This window comes from Magnolia sinica, chromosome 4, assembly GCF_029962835.1.
Source record: "Magnolia sinica isolate HGM2019 chromosome 4, MsV1, whole genome shotgun sequence".
NCBI classification, from domain to species: domain Eukaryota; kingdom Viridiplantae; phylum Streptophyta; class Magnoliopsida; order Magnoliales; family Magnoliaceae; genus Magnolia; species Magnolia sinica.
In genome coordinates, this window is record NC_080576.1 from 100815963 (window position 1) to 100828899 (window position 12937).

At 38.8% G+C, this 12937-nt stretch overlaps 1 protein-coding gene across 3 annotated transcripts in view; it reads right to left on the bottom strand.

Moving 5' to 3' along the window:
* Window positions 1-11887, bottom strand: part of LOC131243521 (uncharacterized) — a 33957-nt gene extending 22070 nt beyond the window's left edge. The window contains exons 1-5 of one of the 3 annotated variants that reach the window (XM_058242927.1): window positions 11588-11887; window positions 10604-10766; window positions 9144-9256; window positions 7394-7465; window positions 2253-2288 (exon numbers count right to left, since the gene is read on the bottom strand). In XM_058242927.1, coding sequence (XP_058098910.1) covers window positions 2253-2288; window positions 7394-7465; window positions 9144-9254 — 219 coding nt within the window. In that variant the 5' untranslated portion in view covers window positions 9255-9256; window positions 10604-10766; window positions 11588-11887. The remainder of the gene's footprint in view (window positions 1-2252; window positions 2289-7393; window positions 7466-9143; window positions 9257-10603; window positions 10767-11587) is intronic. The other 2 variants (XM_058242924.1, XM_058242926.1) reach the window with 2 other exon arrangements.
* Window positions 11888-12937: the final 1050 nt, after the last annotated feature.

The window sequence follows — 12937 nt, forward strand, 5'->3', positions numbered from 1 at the left end:
AAGGTTAATTGATCATCCTATACAAGGGAATCGCCAACTATTTGGGATGAAAGGTCTCCACCATTGGGAAAATCGTGCCATGGCCTTACCCCCATACAGAAGTGTGAGTGTTCATGGAATGCAGATTGTTGTGTTTAAAGCTAGTTGAGCACTTGCATTGGAGATCGCATCAAGTTTCTGGTTTGGTAGACCGATAATGCACAGATCGAATCATCTCAATCATGCACTAGCTTTTACTAATCCTTAAGGATGTATGTGGCGTACGAGGTCCTAGTGTTGTGTGCTTTTGTCTCACACTGGGAGGTTATATTAGTGGCTGACATATGGGTGTGGTTGGGTACATGAATCAAGCGTGTGGTCGTGGTACATATGTTCCAACAAGGGATCCATTGGTTACCTCAAGGAACTCGTTTGTAACTTAGATCTTAGTTATCCAGTCGCTCATCAAGTGGTTTTCTAGTTGGGCACAACACTTAAAAGGTTTTAAATGTTTAATGAAAGGTTTTTAACCGTTGATCTTTTGTTTAACCGTTAAAGGTGCTTTATCATGCTTGATGAACATCTAATGGTTGGGATCTTGTGATCCACCCCTCATACTGGCATGGATTTTGGAAAAGAGTGGATGCCACTAGACAATGGAGGAATTGGATCAAGTTGGATGCATGAATAAGGAAGGTACACAGACTTTTGATGGTGCAAGGCATACCAAGTCTGTAGGAGTCAAGTGCATCGTAACTAGTGTTCCCTCTAAAACCCTAACTCCTTATAAATAAATCATGTCCCAAGGGAGATGGAGAACAAGTGAGCCTTGGACATCCATACTTCCTCAGGGACATTTGGAAAAAGTGAGAAAGGAAAGAGAATTAATAAAGAGAAGAAGAGAGAGGAACACCTCCCCCTAGGGGCAACTCTTAAGTGCTCATGCGCAAGCCTACCCTAGGGGTCTAAGCAGCTCTCTGCTCTCATCTTTTTTGAGATATATCAGGGAGAGACTCCCTACGTTGGAAGACCAAAATCGGACTACTACAGCGATCACTTGGCACAAATCTAAGGTAAGATCCTGACCATTGCTTTGTGTAATTTTTGGAACTTGATATATATCTAGATAGTGTTCTTGGGGTTTCTAAAATCTGGAATTTTTGCATAAGTTCTACAGTTTTGTGTCTTTCAAAAAATCACTAACACCTTCGTGGTGTGTTCATCCCACAGGACTCCGGTTTTTAGAGAATGTTGGATTAGGTCATGGGAAGTTGCTTTTTTCATGTCCCTTTATGCCTTCCTTGTAGGAGTTATGGAGGCTTCCCAAACAACAAGGATATGAATGATCCCAGGTACTCACAGGTAGTTGGCTTTTTGTTTAGGAGTAGGCCTTGATATAGTGCTCACTATCAACCATCACTGGAACAAACAAATGATAATCCTCAATTATTGATTTATGTGCTTACAGGATGTGGAGTTGGTGGATCACCTCTATATGTTCATTTCCCTTTTGCTGCCATGGTGTTGCACAGCCTCTAATCTTTCTTTGGTGTTTTTTGGATGATACCCAGGCCCATTCTCCCTCTTGGAGGTTTGAAGGTTAAGGTTCCACAAGCCTAAAAGGCTTACTTTGTGGATCTTTCTTTGTCAAATGAGACAATCTCAAAACAGGGCAATTGGAAGTGGTTGATGAAGGTGAGTGAAGAGTAGAAAGATATTAGAGGATGGCCTAGCCTTGGTTGTTAAGTTAAAGCTTAATTTTGATGGAAACTCTTCGGGATTCTGCACCAATCAGGAGTGATGGCATCACTAGCGACAAGCATAGAAGGATCAAAAGGGTCTCGTAAGCCCATTTTGCTCTTACAGTTTCAGCGAGGATGAGGAGACTAGGGCTTTACAGACTGGGCTCAAAACTCGCATTTGAAATCTCTCGAGTTTGATTTTTTTTTTTTTCGGGGGGGGGGGGTGTTCTTTATCAAATGTCCTTTTATATCATTAAAAATTCCAAGAATAATGAAGCAGTTGATCAACTTTACAAGATCTCAAGGAGCAATTACTCCATTTCTTCAAATAATATAAAATTACTCGATTAGAAATTTAAGTTCCCCTGAATTATGTAGTGCCTCAAGAATCAAGACATAACAGTCAATGCAAGATTGAGAATTTTATTGATATCCAAGCAACTAAAAAAAATAAAATCAAAGGAGCCTAAAAGGCATCAATCAGAAGAATGATATGGATGAAACCATTAAAAAAAAAAAAAAAGCCATTACCGTAATTACACGATGAACAATTGGGATGTCCTTTCCCTGAAAGGAATTTAAATAGGAATATTAAGCATATATATAAAAAAATTAAAAATTAAAAATTTGCATTTGGTAGCAAAACTGAATAGCAACATGGATAAGAAATAGAAGATTAAACACTAGGCTTAAAAAACATGTGGCACATTTAGGGGGTGTTTGGATCTTAAGTTACTTAAGATAAGCTATTTATGCCTCAGGTAACTTATCTTGGTTTCTACTTATTAAACTGAAGTGATTAAGTAACTTTAAGTAAAAAAGTTACTTATAATTGATCTTAAACCAAACTTACTTATCTACTGCTGTAAGTAGAAAAAGTAACTTATTTGGTGGTATCCAAACAGGCCCTTAACATCTAACAAAAGATGCATCCCAGTCTCTAGGTGACATTCATGAACATCGGCATATTACTAAAATTCAAAATGCACCAACGACAAGTATCTTGAAAACACCAAGATGAGCATATTCTTCTATTAAAATTTTATTGGTCATCGTCGTCATAGCCTGGTTGCAGCTATTTAGATTTGGCACTATGAAAATTCAAACGTCATCATCAAAATAATTTATTCCCATTTTTAGAAAAGTTACATTTCCCCGCAAATGAATTAATAATTGAAAATCAATATGCATTTTGATAGAAAATCATTAACTATGAAATTGAGTTGTATACACTTGATACGATGAATAGCAACACTACATATTAAAAATTCACAGAAATTATAGCAACTAAACGTGGTTCTTGAGGACGTCTTGACTGACCGTATTCTGGCAGTTGCTCACATCCGTTACACCTAATTTTAGGTCAAATGGGTGACCTTAATTCCATTATTGTTTCACAAAAGTTTGATGGAAAAATTTATCTCCTTCGGTCCTATGCCATTGAGTTGTATCTTGGTGAGAAGAGACTTTGGGGCTTTGAGGATAGCACTTTTTCTCATCCTAATAGCGATTATCAAAAGTTTGTTGAGAAGATCTCGAGTGGAAAAGTTACAACCAACTCGTAATGTCGTGACTCCTAAATTCTATTGAACCAAAAATTGTTCGCAACCTTAAGTTTAGGTTCACCGACTAAGAAACATGAGACCACCTAGCAGGACTTTACTTAAGGAAATACAGCCAAAATCTTCCAACTGGAATCTGAGATTAGACGTTTGCAGCAAGGTAGTCTCTCAATCTATGAGTACTACAATAAGTTGGAAGTTTATCTGGGAAGAAATCATGCATTACTCTCCATCTTTTAATGCACCTGAAATTATGTTTGTGGGCAACGAAAAAGAAGCATCCATTACACCAAACAACAATGCATGTCTCAATTGTTGGCTGGATTGAGATCTAAGTTTGATGTAATTAAGCTTTATGTTCTCAAAAATACTTACTTGTGGCAGTCTAGACTTGGACATGCCCCATTTTCCATCATTCCTCTAAGTCAAACTATGAGCTCGATTCCTTTTGAAATGGTTAATACTGATTTGTGGAATCCAACACCTGTTGTCTCAGTTTATGGATATAAATATTCCCTTTAATTTATTGATGATTAATCCCACTTTACTTGGATCAATCTTTTAAAGTTAAGGAATGAGGTTTCATATGTATTCAAGATATTTCATCAAATGTTACTAACCCAATTTAATTCCTACACAAAATGTTTATGGTCCAATAATGTTGGAGAATACGTATCAACGGAACTATTGTCTTATTTCCAAGAAAATGGAATCAATCCCAATACTCTTGTTCTTATCTTGCTTTTTTAAAAAAATTTATAAAAAAAAAAAAAAAAAAAGGGATGGCTGAATAAGGGGGAAAAAGACATTCTTGAAGTTACTCGGTCCCTTCCTACTAGTATGCATATCCCAAAACAGTTTTGTCTGATGTCATGCTTACTGCTTATTACTTGATAAATAGATTAACTTCTCGGGCTATTTTTGAAAATTCTCCTTCTTCTTCTTCTTTTGTTTACCGCCTCGTACATTTGATTGTGCAGTGTTTGTCCATGATGTTTTTCCCAACTGAGATAAACTTAATAATAGGTCCATTAAGTGTATCTTTCTTAGGTATGTTGCAGGGAAAAAAAGGGGTTATACATGCTGCTGCCCTGCCAATGGAGTTAAGATTTTCATTTCTAAGGAAGTTACATCCTTTGAGATGACCTCCTTTTATTCTATTCTCCTGAGGTGGAGGAGGAGGTAGCCTTGTCTTTGCCACTTCCTAAGGTCATAAATGGCCTTCCTTTAGTGTCTGAGTCCAATTTCTCAAAAGGGAGAGAGTGCCCGCTAAGCATGTTACTAAGTAAAAAAACCTAGAGCAGATTCTGCTCAAGTTTAGAGGCCTCACTATTATGAGGAGGTTTATACTCGAAGGAACAAGAAGGGACAACCCACCTCTCCACATACTTTTCATTGAGAGTCCACTCAGAACACAAGTATTCCCTTGTCTTGCGTCGTCTCCTTTTCTCTGTCACAGAGAGTAATTTGCCTATTGCTCCTAGAAAAGGGAAGAGGACACCTAATATGCCTACTAAATTTGCTCATTGTTCTACCATCCCATGAATCAATTTGTCACCTATCATTCATTGTTTCCTCCATACAAGGCATTTGTATCTACCATCACCCCTCTTTGGGTACCGACTACTTTATCTAAAGCAATAACAAATCCAAAGTGGAGATGTGCTATAGAGGAAGACATGGAAGCTCTACACGGAAACGAGACATGGGAACCTATCAATATTCCTAACGGGAAACATGTAGTTGGATGCAAGTGGGTTTATATAGTAAAGTGCAAACCCGATAGGACCATTGAAAGATATAAAACTAAGCTAGTTGCCAAGGTCTATACTCAGATGCATGGCATCAACTATGACAAAATCTCCACCCAAATTGCCAAGATGAACACTAATAAGTTGGCCTATCCATCACCTAGATGTGATAATTGCCTTTTAAGTGGCATTTTACATGAAGTCTGTCTCCTCCACCAAGGTGTGTTTGTGAGGAGGGTAAAGGAAGGGTTTGTAAACTCAAGAAGGCTATTTATGACCAGAAGCAGTCCCCAAGAGTGTGGTTCGGTGTTTCTAAGAAGGAGAGAGAAGAGCACCATGATTCCACTGGTATATGTAGATGATATTGTCCTTGTAGGAAATGATGAAGAATCATTCATGCAATGAAGTCTTATTTGACTGCAGAGTCTAACATTAATGCCTTGGGTCCTTTAAAATACTTCCTCAAAATCAAGGTGGCTCATTCCAAGGAAGACATTTCTATTTACTAGAGAAAACAAATTTTGAACCAGAAAAGCTTGGTGCTTAACCGTCAAGAGTCCTATGGATATCAATCATCATCTTCGTGTGGATTAAGGAAGCCTTTTGAGTGATCCATGTTCTTATCAGGGGTTGGTAGGAAATTTGATATATTTAACAACTACACAGCGGTATCTCTCCTACACAGTCAGAGTGATCAGCCAGTTTATGCAATCTCCTACAGCACCCCATATGGAGGTCGTTCCTTCAATACCTCAAGGCTTCTCCTGGAAAAGGGAATCATTTTTCCAATTAGGTGATGTCTGTGCTTATTATGATGCCGACTAGGCAAGGTCTCCTAGTGATAGAAGATTAACTGCAGGATACTGCACATATGTGGGTGGTAACTTGGTTGCTTGGAAGAGCAAGAACCAAACTGTCATTGCTTGATAAAGTGTTGAAGCCGAATATCATGCCATGGCACATACACTTGTGAGTTATCTTGGTTGAAGAACTTGTTTATTGAACTTGATCTTTCTCGTCAGAAGTCTATGGAGATGTATTACCATAGTCAAGCAGCAATTCACATCTCTATAACTGTGAATGGACAAAGCAAATAGAAGTTTATTGTCCCTTTGTCAGTGAAAAAGTTGCATCCAAGGAGATAACGCTGTCATTCATGAATTCAAGGAGATAACACTGTCATTCATGAATTCTGGGTAGTAGACGACTGGTTTTTTTTTATATATTTTTTGAGAAATGACAATTTCTTTATTAGAAAGTAGCCCGGGGCTCAAATTTACTATATTGCTAGGATCGACCCATCATTTGGGACAAAATTCTTTAAACAAGAAATCCACCCAATTACTTTCAGATTTTGCCCTTCCAATTCACTTGTATCTTGGAAGAGATCATTGAAAAAACATTGTTAACAAGCTGAGCATGGTTGACATACATGCACCAGCTTAAGGGGGTGTGTTTGAAGTGTTGATTAGTTGTTTGAGTATATATTCTTCTTATAGTGGTTATATTATTATTGTAAATTCCTTACAGTGTTGCTTTTGGCCTATTATTGAGAAGTAATAGGATTACTTTCTTGTCTCCTGAAAATGAGGGTTTTTTTTATGAGAATGAGTAGAAAATTAAATTTTTTAATTTCAAGCACACCCTAGAAGGTTCTTTGTTGGAGGCAATAATGTGAATGTGTTTTTCCAGAAACTCATAGCATTTCTTTGAAATTGGAGGTAGCTTAACTCTCATCTTTCCTGAATTCATTCCATTTGGATTGAATATTCGAACTTTTGTAGATCTTACTTAAATCATATAACAGCACGGTCGCCAACCCTCTTTTTTTTCCCTTTTTCCTCCTCTTCTGATATGGCTTCCTTTCAATTTTTCATGGTAAGCAATATCCAAGTGTAATTTATTTTGCATTCATCTCTTTTGGAGTTTGGAAAGTTCTTTTTATAGATTTTAAGTTGTTGGAAAAACAGGCAAGTTTGATGTTTTCCACGAAACCCAAATCAAGGCTTGGGTTGGTCTTTTTTGGTTTTGTTTTCAGTTATCTTCTTTTTTTTAATTTCTTTCTCTTTTTTATTTCTTTTTTTTTTTTCAGTTATCTGTCACTAACTGAAGAACACATACACACCCTGAACTTATGACAGGAAAATGCCAAGTATGAATTGTACAATTCAAGCACTTTCATCTAAGAACGATGCCTCAATTTTTAATGTTCAAATTCAACCTACCTTTTCACTTCAAAACTTTGCATTGGAAAATAAATAAATAGACATGATTGCTGCCTTTTGGAGACCTCCATCTTTCACTTCTCTTATGGGCAATAATATAATACAAAAATAGCAGGAAATTGAAGAATATATACCTCGACATGAAATACAACAATTTCCCCAGTGCGGATGGGTGCTTCATTCATGTGTAGGAACAGTATATCGCCCTACAAGAACGACGAGTATAAACAAGCTGAAATGAGACAGAGAAATTTTTAAAAGAAATGAAAACCAATAAAGAACCAATAGTAGAGAGTCAGATGAATGTCGAAGATCCCTAGTTTTTGTAAAAGTCAACTTGATCATACTTAAATTCATCAATAAGCACAGACCAAATTCAGTCCCATTTTTTGTTCATGACTTTCTTGATAAACAGGTTTTTTTTTAAAGGCATATCAACCCTCTAACCAAACTCACAAAAACTTCATTTCCCAAATCCCATCATACTGTTAAAAATGCCCCTTCTGCATTTTAACTTCCGAGCAATGTCCAATACAGGATGCATCTCTTGAACATCTTCATATCTGCGTAGTAGAAGTAATGGTATCCGTTGCTTAAGCAGAGAAGTAACGAAGTGCAGAAATGCTTCTTGTCTGCTCTTAAGAAAACTCTTTTCGACGTGAACGCATCATCCCTATATCACAAGGATCCTCTATTTCAGAGGGATAACGATGTAAACCTTTGTAATCACCCAATTATGTAAAAACATGCTCATGCATACAGTAAAAAAAATCGAGCAATAGTTGCAAAATGATGAAAGGTAGCAGCAAATTTAATGCCAATGCCTTCTTCCTTCATTCATTTTATAAGCGGTAGCTTCCGCGCCAGAAAAAAAGGCCTCCTAAAGTTTTGGTGTGGAAGAGGGGAAGCATCTATTTTAAAATGTTAGTAAGTATAAACAACAAGGAAGTTGGGGCGCTAAAGAGTGATTCGAACTGGGAGCATCACCCAAGTGGAAGGTTTGTGCAACTAAGTGTCAAAGCACAAAATGCAGCGTACTCATCCAAATATGGATTAGAAACATGTTTGCATACACATGTAAATACATGTATGTGCAGTTGCATATCATGAAAGTACATCAATAGCATTGTAACTAATATGGAAGTGTAAGGATGGTAAAGTAAGAAAAGGCAACATGAAAGAAGTATTGACATCATGGATTTCGGTTTGTAAATGAAAAGTGACTCGATCCTAACCTAGGAAACACAATTTCACAATTGAACCATGAGAAGGAGATTCATGAGAAGCAGACTGAAGAGCATCTTCATGGCACAAATACCAACATGAGCCACATCACATGTGCAAGAGATCTGAAATTTCACCAGATGGGACCCACTCTGATACCAATACAACATAGATACCAACGTGAGCCACAAGTGCAAGAGATCCGAACCATCACCAGGTGGGGCCCACTCTGACAATGCCCTGGCCCAAAAGTAGGCCCATGATCCATCCACTCATCCAGTGGGCTACAAGTCATATAAGACTACGATTGTCATTTTTCAAACACTTTGATTTCCCTCATACATGTAGATCCCACCAGATGATGGGACAAGCACAGCTTATGGGCCAGGGCATGTAGTAAGCCCCACCTAATGAATGATCAAATCTAACACAAAAGTTCCATGTTAGCATATGTGACTCAAAGATCCCCCTTCATGCATTTTCCCTTTGCATTTCACAATTGGAAAGATGTTAACATAACTCCATACAGTGCAGCAATCAAATCATACAGCAGCTTTCATGTGAAAGAAGAACAGAATGCTATTCACAGCTTAACCATTTTGAGATTGAGACCTTTTAAACTGACTAGAGGGGAGGAAATGTTATATGAAAGGAACTCACCCTTTTAAAGCCCGGTTCCATACTTTCAGAAAGTACAACTACAATAGGCGATTCACTTCCACTTATACATATCAATAGCTTCCATATCATCAATGCAGATGAAACAATCATTCCTAAAACATGAGTACATGACCAACAGAAAGAGGGGGAAAAAAAGGGTGTCAAAGCGTCAATTAAATACAATTCATTAAAGAAGCATAACTAGACTATCCATTTAAAAAATGATGATAATAATAAGAAGAAGAAGAAGAGAAAAGGATCAGTCTATTGAGAGACAGACAAAAAAAAAGCCCCAAAAACCAAAGGTTGCAGAGGTTGGTCTAGAGCAAAAACACAGAACCGAAAACAATATTTCAACTGAAAAGCAATTGCTTGACTCATAACTGGATGTATCTAATATCAAAAATGTAATGAGCCATGCAGCCATGTCTATTCTTCACCCTGATAAGATCTGAACATTCATTTTGGCATTTTACTACCAAGAGGAATCCAATACATCTCACTGCATCGTTGATGTGGTGAACCACCCGACAATATTTGGGGCACACCTTGATTGATCAGGCCACTCCGCCCCGTGGCTCTGGTGCAAATAAATATCTAATTGGACAATGCCTACTGCCTGAGCACATCCTGCACATGGATGGCCCGAAAAATATACATAGGCAACAGTCGACATCCAAATAATCATTGATCAAACGATTAGATTGTCCGATGAGGACAATTTTTAAGACATTCCAATCTGCGGTGGGGCCAGCAAGTGGATCTCGGATGGGCACCAAATGATATTTTGATGAGATGAAGACGCTCTAGAACATCTCTCTTTATTTTATATTTCCAATTCTCACAGGAATTGTTATTAACATCAAAAGAAGGCATTCACTACATTTAATTTTCACTAGCAATTCTTGCAGATATGAATCATTTTGTGGGGAAAAAAAAAAAGGAAAAAAAATTAATTCTAAATTTTCAATAGCCATTTTTCTATCCTCTTTGGCTGTGTGAAGAGCATGGGGCCCATGATTTAGAGATCCATGCGGTTGATCTCGTGGAACCCGCCTGGATTGGTGGAAGCCCCGAAAGTCCCCAATTTGGAAGAGCATAGCCTTTCGATCTTTTAGTTAAATTACGACTATTGCTGTATTTTGCCTACAGGTCACCAAATGAGAACTGAATGCATACAGCCATTTTTCTCTTGCCAACATGCAACATGTAGAATACCCTTACTGTACAAAAGGCGGGCCACAGCATGATGATCACCTGGTATGAAGATCAGGCCGGACCATGTAAGAATTCTATAAGGTGGGCCTTATTGATCAACGATCTGGATTATCCTAAGTGTTGGATAGTGTGATCGGGTGTACCAGTGGACCCCACTGAGTTGTGATGCATCTAAAATTGTGTAAGGGGTGGTGTACTGCAGCTGTGATACATACACAGTGTTTTAGTGGGATTGGGATTACCAAATTTGTGTGGAGCCTAAGGGAGAAAGTTTTGATGGGTTCCAAACTCCTCAACCCTCTGCAACTATAAAACAGGGCTAGGTCCCCAATCCAACACATAGAATTCCCATCAGAGCTCATCTGATCACCATATTCGATGCACAACACGGTCCTTTTGCAATTCCTACAGACCACATATAGAGAGGGACACCACGTCAATTTCAATGGACAGCCAATGGTAAGACTTAGTGTAGTGGTGTGGCCCACTGAATCAGTGGATCAGCCCGATTTCCATAGCAGGCAATCATCATGGTGCTTCCCACGTCTTGCCGATAGAATAATCTGGATGTGACTTGCCTGTGACCCGGGGTCACTAGAATCCCTTGCACCACAAGCTCCATCAGCCCACCATGGTGTTCATGTTACATCCACACGCCCATCCGTTTCGCCAGCTCATTCTAAGACATGAGCTCGAGTGTGAGGGAGATCCAAAACTCAAGTAAGCCACACCACAGGAACCAGCGGGGATGGAAAACGCCTGCTATTGAAACCATCTTGGGGCCCACCGTAGTGGTTATATGCCATCCAGCCCGTTCATGAGAAGGTTCCCACTTGGATGAAGGGAAAACACAAATATCAGACTGATCCAAGACTTCCTTGGCCCCAATAAGGTTTCAATGGTGTGCGTTCAACTCCAACTGTTTTTTTTTTCGGGGTATGGCCCCCTTGAGATTCGGATCTCCCTCATGTTCAGGCTCATGTCTCAAATGAGCTGGCGAAACGGATGGACAGAGTCGACATGAACATCACATTGGGCCCCACAGAACTTGGGGTTGCAGTTGATCCCAATGACCCAGGATTACAGGCAAGTCGCGTCCGGAGATTCTGCATATCTTCTTACATTGGTGGGGAAAAAATGGTTGCATTGTAACTAATGATACAGCCGCTGTGCTGATCGTTTCTCATTCTAGAAAAAATCAATATTGAGAGAGAGAGAGTTGGTACCAAGATTGATGAATTGATTTGTGAAGCGTCTGAAGGATTCCATGATTTCTCACGACGCTTCCTTTTTCTTCTATGTTATGTTGTCTTCTCTGACATGAGAAGAGGAGGTTTTGGGTTTATGATGCGAAAATGGTTGGAGTTTTAAATGTTCCAAGTGGAAGAGAAGAGGGTAGGTGATTTCGTGAGGAAGAAGGAAGTTGTGGAGATACATCGGACTCGGCATCACTCGTTGATTATTCTTCCGGTCTCGTCCTGGGATTACCGAAGACTTTGACATGCGAGCTTGGAAGGGGAAGTAAATTGCCCTGATCAGCGGTCGATTGGCACTGGGTAGATGGAATTCATGTGAATAGACTGGCATCTACAAATTGTCACGCCCACAATGGAAGTTTACGTGAAATCCACCTCGCTCGCTCAGTCTATTTTAACCGTGGGCCCAAAAAAAAAGCCTAATCCAAGATTTAGGTGGATCATGCAGTTGGAAACCATATACGACGGCCGTCTCATTCCCAACTATTTCCCTTCATATGGCCCATGTAAATCATGGACTAAGCTGATTTTTGGGCCTAGAATGGGTGACGCATGCCGGGTGGATTTCAACTCTATTCCATTCAGCTTGATGTCCACATCTACCTGCCGTGGCTGCGTGGCCCATGGAAAAAGCGACACATGCTTGCATCAAATGCGGCTTTTAATGTGGAAACAGCTATATAATTATTTCATATAATCAGTCACACGTAATATGCTAGTGTGGCGGCACATTTTCACTGTGCCACCTGAGGTTGGAAGGGCCCCTTAAACCCTGACATAGCCCAGTGAGAAAGTGTCACATGTGGATGTCATATGTAGGGCTTTCAATGAAAATACAAAAATTATTGGCACAATCCAAATGTATATTTTTAATATTGGCACAGGCAATTAGTCAATCATCAATGTATGCTAAGTCATACAATTCATTTTCATTTTTTGCCCAATTAAAACATTCATCTTTTAAATATACTATACCCATTAATCTTTAATGTTGGCTTAACCTAATCATTGATCTTGAACTACAATTCATTAAAATTATTCATTTAAAATTCCCAACCCAATGGAACCATTGATCTTTGATATTAGTTTGATTGGGCTATTTGATTTTGAGCAAATCGGACCATTGATCTATAACATCACTTGAATCAAATTGTAGAACAACATACTTGTTACAGTAGTATGGCACTGTAGCGGTATTGTAGTAGACATAATGTAACGCCCTGAAATTCGGGGGTCGAGCATAACTCAGCTCCCGAATTCCAAAACATCACTTATGCAACATATTTACTAATGGATGTATGTTGTCTGTATTAATGCATA